We start from the raw sequence: 19,299 nt of genomic DNA, 5'->3' as shown, positions 1-19,299 counted from the left end.
ACTGTAGTACAGACAGATGTTGAAGTCTAATGTTGTACACCTGAAACCTATATAATGTTATAAACCAATGTTACCTCAATAAAAATAAAAAATAAGTGAAAGAAAAAAGAAAGAAACCATTGCCTAATCCTCGGTCATGAAGATTTGCTCCTACATTTTCTTCTAAGAGTCTGTTGGGAGTTTAGCTAAACTACTCCATAGCATTGCTGCCTCAGCATCCATTTTGTGTGGCCTAGTGGCCTGCAGGGGCCTTGAAGTGACACCAGCCCCTCCTGAGAGTGCACGCCCTAGATAACCACTGACAGAGTCAGAATACATGTCAGTTCCTGATATGACTCCCATATCTGCGCTTGTGAGAAGCACTCTCCCCGCCTTCCAGGGCCTTCCCCCTGTGTGCCCTGTAGATAAGACCTCCAGGAAGCTTACCAAACCTCTTTTTGGTTTGAATTGACAAGTCCAGCCTTAGCCTGGGGACCCCAAGCACTCTGCCTGTGGACTCCAAGAAAGGTCTATGTCCCAGGTCCTGCCCTGCTCTCAGCCTGCACTCTGCCTTAACCTCCTGGTGTGGCCACTCGGGCTGTGCTGTGCACTTTCTCCAGGATCCGTGAGTAACAAACTTCTCTATTTCAATTCCTTTGTGGTCTTTTGTTGAATAGACAGTGACCATCCAATACCTCTGGGCTCTACTTAACAAATGTTAATTTAACAAAGTCACAGCACCTCGTGCAGGCATACCTCATTTTGTTGCACTTTGCAAATATTGCATTTTCTACAAATTGAAGGTGCAGGGGAAGAGGAAGAATCACCCCTATTTCCCCTTCTGATTCTTATGGCAGGTCATAGAATTAAAGATGACACAAGGCAGGTTAGCACAAGGAAATTAAACAAGGTTTAATATGTCTACATGAGGAATTCACATAAGCATGAAGAATTTCAAAACAGTCAAGCAAAATGAGGCATATATGTCCTTCTGGACTAAGGAGAGGGAGCTAGAGGTCTGAGACTTCAAAGGGGGAGATGGCGATTTATAGGAAGACGGAAAGAGTTCATATGGGGTAAGCAAATGTTTGCATTGTTCCATCTATAGACAATGAGACCAGAAATAAGTCTTTTGAAATAATGGCCCTTCCTAGATGACTTCCTGCCTATCACACCCAGAATTGTCTATGGTAAGAGCTCCTTCCTGGGACAGACCCTATATCCAGGTGGTTAAGTTCAAGAACTCTGCTTTAGGGGCCCAGGGTTTTGCAGCTTCAGATCCTGGGCAAGGACCCATCACCACTCATTAAGCCATGCTGAGGTGGCATCCCACATAGCAGAGCCAGAAGGACCTACAACTAGAATATACAACTATGTTCTGGGGGGGCTTTGGGGAGAAGAAGAAAAAAAGGAAGATTAGCAACAGATGTTAGCTCAGGTGCCAATCTTTAAAAAAAAAAAAAAAAAGAGTTCTTTTCTAGGACAGACCCTTCTATGTTGAATTCTTTTAGGAAATTTGGAGGAAGGTCAAAAGTTCTTCCAGCGTCTTCTAAGCCTTGATTGTCTTCAGTCCAAAATAATCTGCATACCAGAGTGGCACATCTTGGGGTGGCCCGCCATGAACCCATCAGTTCACTCCTTTGAGTGTTCCCTGGAAGGAACACTGAAAGCTGAGCTGGTGACTGTGGAGAGAGAAAATGAGTTAGTAGCCGAGTGGTAAGAAATCTGCAAAGGGAGAAAAGAACATGGATTAGAATGAGGATGAACAACCAGAAAGGAAGGGATTGGAGCCCATCTCCTCACACCACATTAAACCAGATCCCGATCCTAGGAGTAAGTCAGTCCAATAAAATGGGTGAGCTTCATTCATCTGATGGAAAATGCGAATGTTCTCTTTTGATCTATGTAAGTTAGATACTATTTGCCCTGTTTATTTACATAAAAGTGACATTCTTCACTGATGATTGCAGAAGCTCCTCCTTGCTGGGCAGTCAGAGTGTCCAGACCAGGTTGATTTTATAGGACCACAGAGGCTAGGCTGTTAATCTCTAACTGGAGTATTTTCAAAGTTTGCATGGTGGTGTTGAACACTTGATCTGCTACCATGGAGAGATTCAAGATTGCCTTTTGCAACTTGTAATTTTCAAAGCTGGGCAATAAGACTACAGATGCTGAAAAGAACTTGGAGTTGTGATGCACAAGCATATTTTCTTCCATTTCTCAGCGCATTTATGTGGCACAATCTTATAAACAAAGGAACCCAAGTTTGCAAGTTGGCTGGCATTTAGGGTGGAGTATCTGGTGACAGAAAGGGCCAGGTATCCAAGTCCACACTGTCCTGACCACATAGGTGGGAACCCTTTCCACACTTTGTTGCCATATAAAATAAAATGACCAGTGTTGTTTACAGAGAAGATTAGAACTGAAAATATAGTTGCCAGGGTCTGGAGTATTCCATGAGCTTTGCCACTGGTACTGTTAGTGCCTAAACTTCTCCATTTTCCGTGTGCTCCTGTCAATCTGAGAGCAGAACAGATGCAGAACAGCTGGTACAGGAGGCCTGCAGTGTGATTTGGCAGCTATAAAGCCTGGTCCTGTCGCCTGACCATGTGAGTCCAGAGTTTGGATCCACCCACATGTAGTTTGTGGTAGGGGGCAGCTTAACCATGTGGGTGCCTGCAATACCCCAAGTTGGACAAGGGTGGCTTGTAAACCATCCAGAACATTTGGTGATTTGGCAAATGTTTGTGCCAAAGGGAGTGGTGTTAGAGTCACTTACAATTTCCTTGAGAGGTTTGAAGATGTCACCTGTGGAATCAAACCACAGAGTTTGATTGCAATGCTGTCCTTGTATGCCACCCAGGAATGCTGCAGTGTCATGTTTACCTTCAATGCAAAGGGAAATATTTTCACCTGTTGTCTTTATCTTGGCAATGAACAGTCTTGGAGCTTCTGTAGAGCTTTTCTGGGGCCCAAGTGACTCACTAGGAGAAGAGGTAGAGTGAGGTCCTTGTCGTGGACACCATACCCCGTCATTCATTCATCTTCTATACTTAGTCCAACAAGTTTTTACATCAGCAGGAACAGAGACTAGTTTAGGTTCTTTTGTGCTCTCCAGCTGTCAATATAACCAACAGTCAGATTGATTAGTTAGCATGGCCAGAGTTTGGTAAACTGGGATAAGGGGGTGTTTGGTCTGTGCTGGTCCTATTGAGAAAGGGAGGGTTAGTAAGAGCAAGACACTGATTGGAAAAGAGCCCATAGTGGAAACTTAGAGAGGGGAGGAGGACAGAGACCAGCAGTCTCAGTCAGCTTTCTGATAAATGATGAAAAGGAATATGTATGTTCGTTAATAGGAAAAGGGTTGTTTGTGTGTGTGTGTGTGTGTGTGTGTGTGTGTATGTATTTAGGGGAATTTTAAAAGCAAGGGTGGAAAAGAAGTGAAAGTGAAGTTTCTTGATCCATGATTTTGGGAAAAGCTGTCTATTTCATGAGGCCAGCTGCTTCTGGGACCTGAGAATTGGCCCTGGACATCTTTAGTTTAAGGTCACCTGTGGGTACTGTCTCCTGGCTGCCTTGAGAGTCGTGTCCTGAGTCTATTTTGGTGTGGCTTGCATGGATCCAAGGAGATTTTCCTTTATTTTGATGGTAGTGTAGGTGGTCAGTAGGACTTCATAGGGTCCTTCCCAGTGCACTTTTTCTTCTAAAGACCTGGATGTACACCCAATCCCCTGGTCCAAAGGGATGGCAAGTTTTTTCAGAAGGTAAGGGCCATGCTTCTTTTACCTATGGACCATGTGCTTCAAGTATACTGTTTAATTTTTGTCTATAGCTAATCATAGCATCAAATTTGTTCACTAAATTCCCCACAATATTCACATAATCCAAGAATGGAAGGTTTAGAGATGCCAGTAGCCCTCAGGCGTCTAAACACTATTTCAAAAAGAGTCAATCCATGTCTCCTATTTGGAGTATTCTGGGAGCTTATGGCCATTTGGTCCAGTTTCTTGACAGAACTTTCCTAAAGTCCTTTTCATGTCTAGATTTTTATGTTCCACTTGTCCTGATGATTGAGGATGATGTGGGGTATGAAATTTTAGTGAGTACACCAGAGCTTCTGCACACAAGTCATTTATCTCTGCTGTAAAATGAGTTCCTGGGTCTGATTCAATCCATAAAGGAGTCCAAAACAAGGAACAGCTTCAGTCGTTAATTTCTTTACCACAGTTGTGGCCTCTGCATGTCTAGTTGGATAGCATTCAATGCATCCCCTAACCATGCAGACGATAACCAAACAGTGAGAAGAGCCTAAAGCTAGGGGCAAGGCTATAAGGTCCATTTTCAGTGCTGCAAAGGGCAGTGTGGACCTGGGAGGACTTCCTGGGTCACACTGATTTCTCCCAAAAACTTGGTGAGATTTGCAAATAGTGCACTTGGAAATAATTGTGTTAGAAATTTTGTGGATGACAGGGAAAACCAATTATCTTTTAGTTCCTTAACTATCCCCCGTCTGCACATACGTCCCATTTGCTGGGAGATAAGTACAAGCCAAAAAGTCAAAGGAAAAGGAGCTACAGGAAGTCCTTTGGCCCAGTGTCTAACCCATCTGATCATTGTTTGGTGCCATGTTGTATCCTATGGTCTTTTTCGGATTGTGGGACATTTGCCTGATAGTTAATAACATCAGTCAGGGATGAAGACAGTTTTAAAAATTTGGTGGAGAAAGGACAAGGGGGTCCATGGTGGGTTGCGTATTTAGCAGTTCTGCCAGCCTGTCATTTCCCAAAGATATGACATCAGTCTCCTGAGTGTGGGCTGAACAAGGAACAATGACAATTTGAGAAAAGAGGCTAATAGCTCATAATAGTGGAGCAATGAAGCCACCATTCGCAATAGGAGTTCCTGCAGAAGTGAAGAATCCACGGGATTTCCAAATTGTGCCAACGGCATGGCAGACTCAAAAAGCACATCTGGTGTCAGTGTAAAGAGTGGCAGTTTCCCCTTTTCTCGTGCGCAGGCTCTAGTAAGAGCTATGAGTTCAGCAACTTGGGCTGATTTCACAGTGGGCAAAGAATAAGCTTCTAGCATTTCGTGTGGGGAACCTGTGGCATAGCCAGTTATTATGTTTCCCCAGAAATTCCTTTAACAGGAGCCATCACAAAACAGAAGTAAGTTTAAAGTAAGACTGTCTAAAGGGATGTCCGAGAAATCCTCTCATAGATCTGAAACCATTTCTATGTTGGAGGGCAATCATGTGGAATGGAGTGGGGCTCTCCATCACCAGGGAGGGGTAATAAGGTGGCTGGATTCACAGTGTTACAAGGATGTAAGATGATGGAAGGGTTAGTTAAAAGAGCCTCCTCATGGGTGGTCTGTGGCCCTGTAGAGAGGTGCTGTGTCTATGAACGTGCAAAATAGCAGACACAGAATGGGGAACAGAGAGAGGAAGGGGAGGACTTAATATTAGAGTACTGGCTTTGTCAATCAAGGTGGCAGCTGTGGCCACCACACATAAGCAATGGGGCGTACCTGATGCCACAGGGTGTAGTTGGCATGAGCAATATGTTGTAAGACATATCTGAGAGGCAAAAGACTGTTCTAGAATGCCTGCATCAATTCCACTATTTTCATGGCAGTATAGATGAAAAGGTTTGTCGAAAGTAGGTAAGCCGAGAGCCAGGAAGTGTAGAAAAAGCTAAGTTTAAGGCTTCAGAGGAGTTTAATAGCTCTGAAGGCCGGGAAATAGGCTCTGTGTGCCAAATGGGGTGATATCTTGGAGAAGAGCATCCAGAGGGTTAGCAAGGGCTACAGAAACAGGAATCCACTGGGGCTGTAACCAGCTGCCCCTAGACGTTTACGTAGTTATTTCTTCTTAGGGGGAGAGGGATGAACATAATGGAGTCAAGGTGTTTGGGGGGAGCTTTTGAATGCCTTGAGATATCTCATGTCCAGGGGGTACCAGTCATTTTCACTCACTGAAGTTTCAATCTGGAGGCTTTATGGCCTCGAGCAGCTCGTGCCTTCAGGAGAATGAGGGGGCTGTAAGAGCTCCATGTTTAGTTTGATTACACAGCAGAAGATCATCCACATAGTGAACAGGAGTGGAGCCTTGAGTAAAGGCTACAGAATCCAAGTCAGCTGTAAGGATTTGGGAACATATTGAGAGGGACTCACAGTATCCCTGAGGTAGGTGAGTCCATGTGAATTGCTTCTCTTTCAATGTAAACGCAAAAAGAACTTGTGAGTCAGGGTGCAAAGGGATTGGAAAGAAAGCTGAGCAAGGGTCATCTGCTGTCACCCAGGCTGCATCAACAGGGACTGAAGTCAGGATGACAGCTGGATCAGGGACAAATGATGCTGAGGAATTACAAAAGACTTTATGGCTCTGAGGTCTTGTACAAATCTATAGATTTGGTTCCCATCTGATTCAAACTTGCCTTCTCTTTCCACTGGCAGGATTGGAGTATTACAGGGTAAGGAAGTAAAATCTAGTACACTCTGTGCAAAAGGGAGTCTGTTATAGATTCAATTCCTCACTCTTCTTCTCTAGAGAGCGGGTATTGGGCTACTGATGGACATGGTTCTTTCTTTTTCCAAGTAATGTGCATGGGTTCTGCACTGATTAACAGTCCTACTTCATTTGCATATGTAGCTCAAAGACTAATGGGGACATCTTTTAAAGACTCATGCTCTTCAGAAGAATTTAAATCAGGATGAGTTTCTAGCCAGGAAAGTAGGAGACTTGGAGTGTGGTCTGAGGTCAGGGAGATAAAAATGCCTTTCTCATTACAGTTTCTAGTGGCATTAAATTTCCATAAATCTTTGCCAAAAAGGTTTGCTGGTGAACAGTGGGAGACTAGAAAGGCATGATAAGTGTAAAGCAGGGCCTAAAGATGTTGGAGTGGGCTGAGATATGGACCATGAAACAGGCGGCCCAGAGACTCCAACAGCTTGAATAGGAGTCAAAACATCAACATTAAGAGGAGTTTGGAAGAATTTGATTCTGACTCTCATGGATGACTTTCAGGGGTTCAAGACTTCAGTGGACAATTAACTGCAGATGTGGTGGAAATGGCAAGAGAACTAGAATTAAAAGTGGAACCTGAAGAGGTGGCTGAATTGCTGCAATGCCATGATTAAACTTTAATGGATGAGGGTTTGCTTCTTATGGATGAGCACAGAAAGTGACTTTTTCAGATGGAAAGTACTCCTGGTGAAGATGCTGGGAAGACTGTTGAAATGACACCAAAGGATTTAGAATATTATATAAACTTAGTTGATAAAGCAGTGGCAGGATTTAAGAGGACTGACAGCAATTTTGAAAGAAGTGGTGCAGTAGAGGGTAAAATGCTATCAAACAGCATCGCAGGCTCCAGAGAAATGGGGAAAGGAAGAGTCCATCAATGTGGCAAACTTCATTGTTGTCTTGTTTTAATAAATTGTCACAGCCACCCCAGCCTTCAGCAATCACCAACCTGCTCAATCAGCAGCCATCAACGAAGCAAGACCCTCCCCCAGTAAAAAGATTACAACTTGCTGAAGGCTTAGATGATGGTTAGCATTTTTTAGCAATAAAGTATTTTTTAATTAATGTATGTACAGGTTTTTTAGTTAAAATGCTATTGCACACTTAATAGAGTACACTATAGTTTAAACATAACTTATATGCACAAAAAATTCATCTGACTCACTTTATTTGACATTCATTTTATTGCAGTGGCAAGGAACTGAACCCGCAATATCTTCAAGGTATGTCTGTATACTTTCGCTTATGAGATCTAGCTCTCTGATCTATTTTGAAGTAATTTTTGTGAGTGTTGTGAGGTAGGAGTCTGACTTCATTCATTTGTGTGTGGATATCCAGGTGTTGCAAAGCACAGTGTGCTGAAGACTATTGTTTCCCTCACTGAGTTGTTTTGGAACTTTTTGTCAAAAATTAATTGGCCATCAAGAGAACGGGAAGACAGGTATAGACTGGGAAAAAATATTTGTAAAGACGTATCTGACAAAGGATTGTTATCCAAAATATTCAAAGAACTCTTAAAAAACAACAGTAAGAGAACAAAGAACTCAATTAAAAATGGGCAAAAGATCTGAACAGACACCTCACCAAAGAAGACATTGAGTTGGCAAATAAGCCTATGAAAAGATGCCTCACATCATACGTGATTAGGGAATTGCAAACTAAAACAGCACTGAGACACCACTCCACACCCGTTGGAATGGCAAAAGTCCAAAACACTGACAACACCAAATATTGCTGAGGATGCTGAGCAACAGGAATGCTCATTCAGTGCTGGTGGGAATGCAATATGGCACAGCCATTTTGGAAGACACTTTGCAGTTTCTTACAAAACTAAACATACTTTTACCATATGTTTCAACAACCACACCCCTTGGTATTTACCCAAATGAGTTGAAAACTTATGTCCACACAAAAACCCACACATGGATGTTTACAGCAGCTTTATGCATTATTGCCAAAACGTGGAAGCAACCAAGATGTCCTTCAGTAGGTGAATGGATAAATAAACTGTGGTCCATCCAGACAAGAATTTTGCTCAGCACTAAAAAGAAATGATTTAAGGCCAACTGGGTGACTTAGTGGTTAAGTTTGCACACTCCACTTCTGTGGCCTGGAGTTCATGGGTTTGGATAACGGGCACTCATCAAGCCATGCTGTGGTAGCATTCCACATACAAAATAGAGGAAGACTGGTACAGATGTTAGCTCAGCAACAATCTTCCTCATGCAAAAAGAGGAAGATTGGCAACAGATGTTAGCTCAGGGCCAAACTTCCTCACCAAAAAAAAAAAAAAAAAGTATAGAAAAATAAATAAAAGGTTAAAAATAAAAAGAAATGAGCTATCAAGCCATGAGTAGACATAAGACAACCTTAAATGCATAATCCTAAGTGAAAAAGGCCAATCTGAAAAGGCTACATACTGTCTGATTCAATTCCAACTATGATGTTCTGGAAAGGCAAAACTGTGGAGATGGAAAAAGATCAGTGGTTCCAAGAGGTTAGTGGGGAGGGAGGGATGAGTAAGTGAAGCACAGAGGATTTTTAGGGCTTACCCTAATAGTGTACACATGTCACTATACATTTGTCAAAACCCATGGAATGTACAACACCAAGAGTGAGCCCCAATGGAAACTATGGGCTTTAGGTGAGGTGTCAATGTAGGCTCATAAATTATAACAAATGTACCAATCTTCTGGGGGACATTAATAGTGGGGGAGGCTATGCCTGTGCAGGGGCTGGGGTATATGGGAACTCTAGCTTCTGCTCAATTTTCTTGTGAACCTAAAACTGCCCTTAAAAATAAAGTCTGTTTTTAAACAAAAAATCAACTGGCCATAAATTTAAATTGGCAATAAATTTTTAAAAATTAATTGCCCATAGTTTTGGACTCTCAGTTCTATTCCATTGATCTATATGTCTGTCCTTATGTCAGTAACACACTGTCCTGACTACTATAGCTTTGTAGTGAGTTTAGAAATCAGAAGCATAAGTCCTCCAACTTGTTCTTTGTCAAAATTGTTTGGGCTATTCAGGGTCCCTTGAGTCTGCACATGAATTTTAGGATGAGCTTGATAATTTCTGCAAAATAGGCACTTGGGATTGTGACAGGGATTGCACTGAATCTGCTGACCGATTTGGAGAGTATTGCCATCTTGACAATGTTAAGTTTTCCAGTACATGAATGTGGGATGTGTTTCCACTTATTTAGATCTTGTTTAATTTTTTCAATGATGTTTACTAGTTTTCAGTGTACAAGTTTTGCATTTCTTTTGTTAAATTTATTCTGTTTGTTTATACATGAACTTATTCTTTTTGATCCTTTGCAGGCAGAATTGTTTTCTTTATTTCTATAGTTCATTGCTAGTCTTTAGAAATACAATTGATTTTGTGTGTGTGTGAGGAAGATCGGCCCTGAGCTAACACCTGCACCAATCTTCCTCTGTTTTATGTGGGACACTGCCACAGCGTGGCTCGATGAGCAGTGCTATATCCTCACCGGGATCCTAACCTGCGAACCATTGGCCGCAGAAGCAGAGTGCGTGAACCTAACCACTACGCCACTGGGTGAGGCCCTAAAATTTATTTCTGTGTATTGATCTTATATCCTGCACCTTTCCTGAACTTTTATTTTGTGTGGATATTTTTTGTGTCGATTCCTTGGGATTTTCTCTCCATAAGATCGTGTCATCTGTGCTAGAGATAGTCATACTTCTTCCTTTCCAATCTGGATTCCTTTGATTTCATGCTCTCACCTAATTGCCATGGCCAGAGCCTCCAGTGAAATGTTGAGGACAAGTGGTGAGAGGACATCCCAAGGTTGGTCCCAATCAGAGGGAAAGCTTTCAGTCTCTCACCACTGAGCACAGCAGCCGAGGGTTTTCGTAGATGGTCTTCATCAGTTTGAGGGCAGTCCCTTCTACTCCAGGTTTGCTGACTGTTTTTTTCTGTGTCTGTTGAGGTGATCCTGTCATTTTTGTCCTTTATGCTGTTAGTATGGCATACTGCATTGATTGATTTTCAGATGCTAAATCAATCTTGCATTCCTGGGGTAAATCCTGCTTGGTCCTCTTTATATGTCACTGGCTTTGATTTGCTGGTATTCAGTTGAGCAATTCTGCCCCTATATTCATAAAAGATGTTGATCTGCCGATTTCTTCCCTTGTGATGTCATTGTTGGGTTTTGGTGTCAGGGTGATGCTGGCTTTGTAGGATGAGGTGGGAAGTGTTCTCTCTTCTTCTTGTATTTTTTGGTGCTTTCCCTTCATGGTGTTGGTCTGTGTAACTACCTTGCTCAGCGGGGTCCAGCCGTTGGCCCAGCCATATCCCTGGAAGTTGACAGTTTATTGCATCAACCATGCTTGGCCACGAATATTCTTTGGATGTTGGTGCTTGTGAAGGGGGTGTGGTGAGAGCCCCTCTCTGGGTAGATAAAGTCAGTGCTCTGAAAGCCTGCACACCAGCTCTCAGATTGTCATCAGCAAGACCCTGGCAGAGCTTCTGTTATAAAACTGTCCAAACTTCTTGGTTGGAAATGGATTTTTCTGGATTTTTGTGGAGGCGTTTCAGAACAAGGAACATCTTGTGTGTGTGAGGAACCAGAGCGAGCTACAGGAGATGTCATCCCTGCAGGCAGTGGGAGCCCATCTGAGAAGTTCCTTGAGACGATGTCAGCCAAATATCAGAGGGGAGCAAGGGGGTGGGCTAAGGCAGAGTGTTCTAATTGGCACCATCATGTCTGGGATCGCACCTTCCTGTCACCAGCCCACTGAGCCAGACAGCCTGCAGGTGCCCTTAAAGTCCTATTCCACAAACCACATAGAAACCTGACAACATGGAGAGAGTTCTTGGGGAAAGGATATCTGTTTTGGTTTTTCTTCAGTTGGAAGGATTTTCATCATTTTGCTGTAAACAAGTTTACATGCTATCACACCAACCTTTCCACTTTCAAAGAATTGGGGAGAGCAGAAGGACAAAGACCCCTCAGCCCCAGGAATAAATCAGCCTGAGGGGGGTCGTGATGGTCACGTGATGAGACATGTCCTCACGTGATGTGAGGACTGGCATGGAGTAGATGCTCAGTCCACAATACTTCTCAGGGATATCCGCAAGTTGGGAGCTGCCGTTAGGGTCCCCCAGGCTTGACAGGTGCTCCTGGGCTGGTGGAGCTGCCATTGGTGTCTGAGGGGCCCTAGGGGTGCCCCAAGCTGGAGGTCATCCCCAGGAGTCTGCTTGCCTCCTGTCAGGACATTGTCTGAAGCTAGAAGCTCAGAACAGCCAGCATGAGTCCTGCCAATTCACAGAACAGTCCCCAAAGCCTGGCACTCTCTCAGAAATGGATGAGGGTGGCTTACTGCCATCCCATTGTTCCCAGAGATCAGGGACTGCCCAGGGCCTCTCAGCCAGATTCATACCCTCATCTTACCAGCATCCTGCCTGCTTCCCACAGCCTCCACTCTTCCCAGTGTTGAGGGAGCCTTGATGGTACCCAGCTGGTGGAGTCCATGTGTTGGGATGAGGGATCATGAAGGGTGTCAGCGGCCATGAAAGCAAGTGGGCTCCAGATACCCCCCAGACCTGGACCTTAACCTCCACCAACCTCCCAAGGCCACCTTGGTGACCTGGGCTAGTCAGTTACCTGGTGGTCTGGGCTTCCTCATCTTTGAACCAGGAACAGTAATGGGGCTTCCGTAGATCCTGGGAGTCTGGTATTGACCGTCCGAGGTATGGGTAGGGTGGGCTGAATGTGTGTTGGACCGCAAGGTAGGGCCAAGTGCTGGATCTGGTGCCCAGGGTTTAGGGTGGGCCCTGCGTGCAGGGTGGCAGCAGCAGAGACAGCAGGTAAGTCATAGCAAGTCCTGTGTGGTTGGACTCAAGCCAGAGAGGACATGAAGGCTAGGGTACCTGGGGACAGGGGTGCAGTGAAAGTGGTTCTGGCACTGGTGAGGCAGCAGCATTTCAAGGTGCAGGGTGGGGACGCAGCGTCTTGGCATTAGGCACAGGGCCCAGGGTGACCCCCATTCGCAGCAGGGTGAACTGATAACAGCAACCCAGCAGGGAGGGGGATGGGGGCATGAACACAGCTGTCTGAAGCCGGGTGGCTGCCTGGGCATAGCCCAGGGCCACTGAGTTGCTCCTGTTCCAGGTCCTGGTGGCCTGGTTCAGCTCCTGGGAAACCTTGGGGTTCCACCCTCCTCTGGGATCCCAGAGAACTGGAGCAATTCCTAGCGGGGCTCCCTGGGGCTGCCCCCTCCTCACCCTCAGGGCCTCTCCCAAACACCCAGTCCCTTGCCATGCAGGCAGGCTGAAGAGATCCTCATGCTTCCCTGTGACCTCCTGCCCACCCTGCTGGCAGGCCCTCACCCTGCCTCATCCCAGCCCTCCAACTAGCCAGTGGTTCCAGGCTGGGGTCCCCAGTGCAGGGTCAGAGCATGGACTGAAGGCTGCTCAGGACCTGGTTGGGCAGCCTGTTACTCCCCTCTCAACCTCCTAGGTGCCAGCATCTGGTTTGGTGCTCCTCTCAGCCACCCACCATGGCCTGGGGACTGCCCAGCACCACCAGCCTGGCACAGTTCTGCCAGAAGTTGAACCGGCTGAAGACACTGAAGGAGTCAACCACGGAGACATCGCAGCAGGGCCACCTGACCACGCTGGACCTGACCCTGCTGGGTGTGGGTGGCATGATGGGCTTCGGCCTCTTCATGCTCATGGGCAGTGTGGCCAAAGGAATAGCTGGCCCTGCGGTGGTCGTGTCCTTCAGCGTGGCTGCCGTGGCCTTCCTGATGGGAGCCCTATGCTATGCAGAGTTGGCAGCACATGTGCCCCGCAGGGGCTCTGCCTACCTGTTCACCTACATATCCCTGGGTGAGCTGTGGGCCTTCCTCGTTGGCTGGATCATGCTCTTTGAGTGCCTGATTGTAGGCACTGCTGCGGCCCATGTCTGGAGCAGCAACCTGGATGCCATCTTCAGCCACCGTATCCGCAGCTTCACTGTGGCCCATGTGGGCGTCTGGCAGGTGCCCTTCCTGGCTCAGTACCCAGACTTCCTGGCTGCTGGCATCATACTTTTAATCTCCACATTCATCTCCTGTGGAGTGCGCGTCTCTTCCTGGCTCAACCGCTTGTTCTCTGCCATCAGCCTAGTCATCGTCCTCTTCATCATCATCCTGGGGTTTGTCCTGGCCCGCCCGGACAACTGGAGTGCTGAGGAGGGTGGCTTTGCGCCCTTCGGTTTCTCCGGCATCATGGACGGGGCCGCCACCTGCTTCTACGCCTTCTTGGGCTTAGGTTCCATCACTGCCTCCGGTAATGAGGCTCAGAACCCCAAGCGAGCTGTGCCTATGGCCATCACCATCTCAGTTGGCCTGGTGGCCAGTGCCTACATCCTTGTCTCTGCCGTGCTCACCCTCTTGGTGCCCTGGCACAGTCTGGACCCTGACTCGGCGCTAGCTGATGCCTTCTACCAGCGTGGCTACAGCTGGGCGGGCTTCATCGTGGCAGCTGGTGCAATCTGTGGTAAGGGGCTCTTCTGAGCAAGTGGGGAGGGGACAAGGTGGTGGGGCCCTGTCCTAAGCCTCCCAGGGAACACATCTCCATCTGGGCCCATGTTCCCAGTTGCATCCTGGGCCCAGGAAGGTGCTAATGATTAAACTCTCCACCAAGGCTTCTTGGGAGGGACCTACTCACTGCTTCACCCAATTGTACACAGAATGTCAGTTCTGGGCATGTGCTGCCAGGTCCTTTCCTGGCAATGAGTCTCAGGCCTCATCAGATTCTCCAGACAGTCTGTCACCTAAACTGGGCTGTCCCATTCCTGGGTGGTGAGGGGGAACAGTTCAGCACCCCACATACACTCAGGCTCACTCTGAGAGACCAAACGCAAGTCCATGTTCCCAAGGGGCCACCCATGCCCTGAACCCCAACAGTGACCCCTGGTGGGCCTCTCAACCATGCTGACCAGTCTCCCACCCTCTGCCACAGCTATAACCAGTGTGCTGTTCAACCTCCTCTTTTTCGTGCCATACATGGTCTATGCCATGGCCATCGACGGGCTCATGTTCCACGTGTTTGCCCACATGCACCCTCAGACACAGGTGCCATTGGTGAACATCCTGGTGTTTGGGGTCCTCATGGCTTTCCTGGCGCTGCTTCTGGACCTCCAGACACTGGTCCAGTTCCTGTCCATTGGCATACTGCTGACCTTTACCTATATGGCCACCGGCATTATCATGCTACGCTTCCGAAAGTCCCCTCCAGCCAGTTCCCTGGGCCCAGCCAGCACTGTGGGCAGTGAGCAGGCTTCAGCCCCTGAGCCCGGAGAGCTGCGACCAGCCCTGAGACACTACTTCGGCTTCCTGGCTGGGTACAGACTTGGAGCTGCCGTGGCTTGGGCTCTCCGTGTCCTGGTGGTCTCAGCCATCACTCTGGACTGCGTGCTGGTCTTTGGAGACTCGGCCCTGCACCTCCCTCCCTGGGGCTACACCCTGCTGCTCCTGCTCAGCTCCGTCGTGTTTCTGCTCAGTCTCCTCGTCCTGGGGGCCCACCAGCAACAGCGCCGGCAGGACACCTTTCAGGTACTTCCTCCAGCCAGCACCCCTCACTCTCAGCCCAGCCAGCTCCCTTCGCCCCTTCCTCCTCTGCTGTGGCAGGATGCACCAGGGCTCACGGGCCAGGGGAGTCCAGTACCCCATCCCCGTCTTTCTGCATGGCAAGCGGGCCCTTGATTCCAGAATCCGCAGAGGCGGAGAAAGGCTCCGTGGACTCCCGAGAAATCAGGCCCCAGGCCAGCAGCCTTTCCCTGCAGCCCAGCAGCCCTGCCCTTGCCCCTCAGGTTCCCATGGTGCCCCTGACTCCAGCCCTGAGCATCCTCCTCAACGTCTTCCTCATGCTGCAGCTGAGCTACCTGTCCTGGTTGCGCTTGTCCATCTGGCTGCTGATTGGTGAGTGGGGGCCAGGCTGGGACCCTGGGTGGACTGCAGGAGGAAGCAAGCAGGGAAGCTGGGCTGGGACCTGCCCCTCAGGCTTGTGCCATCCTTACAGGACTCGTGGTGTATTTTGGCTATGGCATCTGGCACAGCAAGGAGAACCAGCAGGAGCTGCCGGGGTTGACTGTCACACACAGCAGCCTGGAGGAGACGGAGCAGGGCTTATAGCCCCTCAGCCAGGCCCCGGCCCAGTAGCCCGGCCACACGGAGCAGCCCACCAGTCCATGAGGACCGCTGGGGGCCTGCCTGCCCTCCTGCACCTCCTCATGGGGACAGAGGGGCTGGCAGCTCCTTTTATCCAGAACAGCTTGGGTTTGCAGTCCTGTCCATGCCAAGGGGTCCTCAGGACCTCAGACCTTAGCCCAGGGATCGAACTCCGAGTCTTTGGGAGTGGGCCGTGGCCGGAGCTGCTGTGGTGGACTCTGCCCAGCACCTTCCAGTTTACGACCAACTCCAGCTACCTGGGCACGTGGAGCAGGGCGGGCAGGGAAGAGGCCCGCAGCCCCAGGGATCCACAATAATAACTGCTCAGTCACCCCCGTGGCCTGCCATCGTGTCCACTGTGGTGTTCTTTGTGGCACTGAGTCCTCACCTGCTCCCAGGAACCAGACGATTGTCCCTAATCCACAGCGAAGATGCCGAGGTTCTGTAATGGGGAGGCACGAGCCCTGGGACAGCCCTGAGTCAGGGAAATGGCCTGGCCTGGGTCCAGGGGTCCTACCCTCAGGCCTGCCCTCATGCCAGCTCAGAGGGTACCTACACATACTCCAACACACATCAGCCACAGAGGGCTCCCTGACAGGGTGGGCCCAGGCTCCCTCTCAGGCATCCCACATGGCCCCTTGGGGGCGGATCCAGAGAGCAGAACCTGGAGCCCAAGAAGGCCACCTAGAAAGGGCAGTGAAGTTCCTAGTTTTCCTCAGTTTCCCAGGGCTCCTTGACAGCAGGGAATGTGCCTGAGGCCCTGGGATGTGGAGGCCCACCTGCCCAGGTACATGTGTCACTCAGGCACAGGCCCACACGGCTCCCCTGGGGGTACACACCCACGTGCAGACTGAGGCAACAGCTGTTTCCAAGCTCAGGGCCCACAGCTCCAGCTGCCTCTCTCCCTGCCGACCCCTCAGGGCCTTGGGATAACGGCTCAGGATGGGACACACGCGTACAGGTGGGTGCACAAGCGCCTGGACCCCACTTGGTGGCTGTGGGGCCCCATCCTCGGGGTCCCTAGGCTCACCTTCCACCCCCACTGGTCTGTCGAAAGCAATGCCACATCTACCATAGACACTTCCACCACCCCGTTCCCGCCTGTGAGGGCCACACAGGAAGCTACTGGCTCTGGCAGCTTTACTTCTCAACTCTCTACTGCCTTGACATCAGCCTTCTCTGGGCCCCAAGGACAACCAGGGACACGTGACCCCGCTCCAATAACCAGGCCTCAGGGCAGTGTTCTCTCATGCTAGCCCTTCTGAACCATCTCTCATGGACACTGCTCTGGAGATTGAGGGGCAGAAGGGACCCCAAGGCTTGGCTGAGGCTCCAGGTTCCAGATGATTCCAGATGCTGCTCAGCCTGAGCTCCAGCCCTGGCCCTCCCCAACCTGGCCCATGTCACTCCACCAGCAAGCTGCCAGCATGACCTAGTCACCAGGGACCCCTGAGAAGGCAGCCCCTTGTCTCCCTGGGGTGGGTACCCCAAATCTCTGCCCCTCCCTGGGACCAAGAGAGGGCTGGATTCCTGCAGCCCCCGTGCCTCCCCTCCTGCCTGTGGGCCCGGGACATGGGGAAATTCTCCAGCAGACAGGACTCAGACCCCCAGGAGGATGCCAGAGCCACAACCAGGCCAGCCTGCTGGGACTTCCATGTGCTCTGTTAAGGACATTCTCTCCAGCCCCTGGGCTGCATCTGGGGTCTTAGTCAGAGCATGGTCCTCGTGCAGTTCCCTTAGGTTATGGTGGGCAGCTGGCCAGACACATTCTCAGGTGTGACCTTGGGCAGCAGTGACATATGTGTCCAGATATACAGCCTCCCCATCCAATGGCTCCCTGAAGTGCAGTGAGCAGGGTGCTGGGCTGGGGGTCACCAAGGAGACAGGTAGAAGGTCCCAAAGGATCCCAATGCCCACCAACTCAGCCCGTCAACCTTCCTCCCCACCCCAGCCCCTAACAGCCCAAGGGCTCCACCAGGATGGGGCTGGTACTCACAAACTGAGTGGTTATGGGCCCAAGAGGTGCCTGTACCCTTGCCTGGGGTCCCAGGAGGTCGGATCATCTGCCCACTGCACTCATTCCATGGATGAGACCCGGAGCTGGGAGGGGACCTGCCCTCGGAACCCAGCACCAGAGCAGCTGAGACAGCTCCTTCTGTCAGGCTTCTTTCTCCCCTGCCTTGGAGTTTGGCAGCACAGACCCAAACTTCCTGCCTGAGAGGCCTGGGCTGAGCCGCTTTGGCTGTGGCTGTTACCGCCTCCTATCCCTCACCCCTGTCTGCCTCCACCCACCCTGACCTGGCCCCTCCCTCCTCAGTGAGGAGGGTGTTGAAGCAGACCCCAGAGAGCTGGAGCAGACTCTGGGGCTCCACGTCTGAGGCCTCCCCCCAGTGAGTGGCTGTCCTGGGGGCAGGAGAGTCTCGTGGCCTGCTCTGCCCACTCCTGGGCTGGCCTGGCCCTCACAGGCCTCATCTTACTCATCCATTGACTCCATCCACCCCCAGCCTAGTCCTGGGTCTCAGCCCTGTGTCATTGCTGAGGACACAGGGGACAAGCAAGCTGGGACCTGCCTCTCAGATGCTCTCTGCCTGCTGAGGAGACGGGGACAGAAGGGTCCCTAAACAGACACTGTCAGTGGGGTGGAGGGAGGTGGGTGTAGGCCTGGGCTGTGGGGTCCAGAGAGGGGACTCACTCCCCTGGGAACCAGGGGCTTCCTGCCAGGAGACTGTCAGGCTGGTTTTCCAGGCATCAGGAAGGAGTTCAAGGCAGAGACATAGGGCGGGGAAAGCACAGAGGGGAGGGGGCGAGGAGTGGGTAGATCCAGCCCTATATGGTCCTGAAGGGCTGGGGAGGTCAGCGAAGCCAGGCCAGGCCTGGCCCAGCGAGCAGTGTCAAGGGGCGTCACCTCCAGGCCTGGGGGCTGTGTGTACATATGTGTGAGGGTGTTGAGGTGACATGCGGGGACAGAAGGATGAGGGGTCTGCTAGGAGCCTCAGATATGACATTGCATGCAACGCAAGATCCTTGAGTGCATCCTGGGTCAGAAAACAAAAGATGTACAACTATTATTGGCACAGCTGGGGCAATATAAATATTAGATCTGCCACTGTTAGATTTCTGGAGTGTGACAAGAGGACAGCAGTCACCTGGGGACAGTCCTCATTCTCATGACAGCATTGAGAGGAGTCAGTGTCTGAATATCTGCCAATTACTCTCCAAAGGTTTCCTGTGAAATCTGAACATATCCGCTCCCTCTAGAGAGGGATGGAGAAAGCAGATGGGGCAAAATGGTAAAAAAAGAAAAAAAAAAAAAAAAAGAACAAATGTAGTGAACCCACATGAAGGCTATATGGGTTTTCACGGTACTAATCTTTGAAGTTTACTACAGATTTTCACAATTTTTTAGATAAAATATTCAGGGAAAAGTAAAAAAGAAGCCCCCTGTGGTGTGGAGGGAGATGCTGGAGGCAGGGTGGAGTGGAGGAGGGGCTCGGTGAGGGGTCCCCATGTTCCCTCTGCTCGGAAAAACAATGGAATGATATATGAAATTGTCCTGCAAAACATGCTTATTCAATATGATGAATGGTTATTATCAGAAGCTTTAGTGTA

General features: G+C 49.4%; 1 protein-coding gene and 1 long non-coding RNA gene across 7 annotated transcripts; one reads left to right on the top strand and one right to left on the bottom strand.

Annotated features, from left to right (window-relative positions):
• The first annotated feature begins 444 nt into the window (after positions 1-444).
• On the top strand, positions 445-16,037 carry LOC103545454 (cationic amino acid transporter 4-like). 6 transcript variants are annotated; one of them, XM_070626991.1, is made up of 8 exons: positions 468-604; positions 2,510-2,588; positions 7,697-7,728; positions 9,971-10,069; positions 12,996-14,017; positions 14,483-15,075; positions 15,333-15,441; positions 15,542-16,037. In XM_070626991.1, exons 5-8 carry the CDS (start codon positions 13,036-13,038, stop codon positions 15,652-15,654), a joined length of 1,797 nt encoding a protein of 598 aa, XP_070483092.1. In that variant the 5' UTR covers positions 468-604; positions 2,510-2,588; positions 7,697-7,728; positions 9,971-10,069; positions 12,996-13,035; the 3' UTR covers positions 15,655-16,037. The 6 variants fall into 6 exon arrangements, 5 of the variants coding, with proteins under 5 accessions (XP_070483089.1, XP_070483090.1, XP_070483093.1 ...); XM_070626990.1 differs by having other exon boundaries at positions 9,832-10,069; XR_011541789.1 differs by lacking the exon at positions 2,510-2,588 and having other exon boundaries at positions 445-604; positions 9,832-10,069; positions 15,241-15,441.
• On the bottom strand, positions 870-17,902 carry LOC139084437 (uncharacterized). The gene is made up of 2 exons (XR_011541797.1): positions 17,687-17,902; positions 870-1,661 (listed from the first exon to the last, which is right to left on the bottom strand). It is a non-coding gene; the product is annotated as an uncharacterized lncRNA (long non-coding RNA).
• Between the last annotated feature and the right edge of the window lie 1,397 nt (positions 17,903-19,299).

This window comes from Equus przewalskii, chromosome 7 (genome assembly GCF_037783145.1).
Source record: "Equus przewalskii isolate Varuska chromosome 7, EquPr2, whole genome shotgun sequence".
NCBI lineage: Eukaryota > Metazoa > Chordata > Mammalia > Perissodactyla > Equidae > Equus > Equus przewalskii.
The sequence above is the reverse complement of the archived record's forward strand: the minus strand, read 5'-3'. Positions and strand labels throughout refer to the sequence as shown.

Excerpts from the sequence above, each read along its gene's own strand:
- LOC103545454 (XM_070626988.1), top strand. The coding sequence starts at position 13,036 with ATGGCCTGGGGACTGCCCAGCACCACCAGCCTGGCACAGTTCTGCCAG. Across the intron at positions 14,018-14,482 it reads GGCAGCTGGTGCAATCTGTG|CTATAACCAGTGTGCTGTTC; the intron begins GTAAGGGGCTCT and ends CCTCTGCCACAG. Across the intron at positions 15,442-15,541 it reads GTCCATCTGGCTGCTGATTG|GACTCGTGGTGTATTTTGGC; the intron begins GTGAGTGGGGGC and ends CCATCCTTACAG.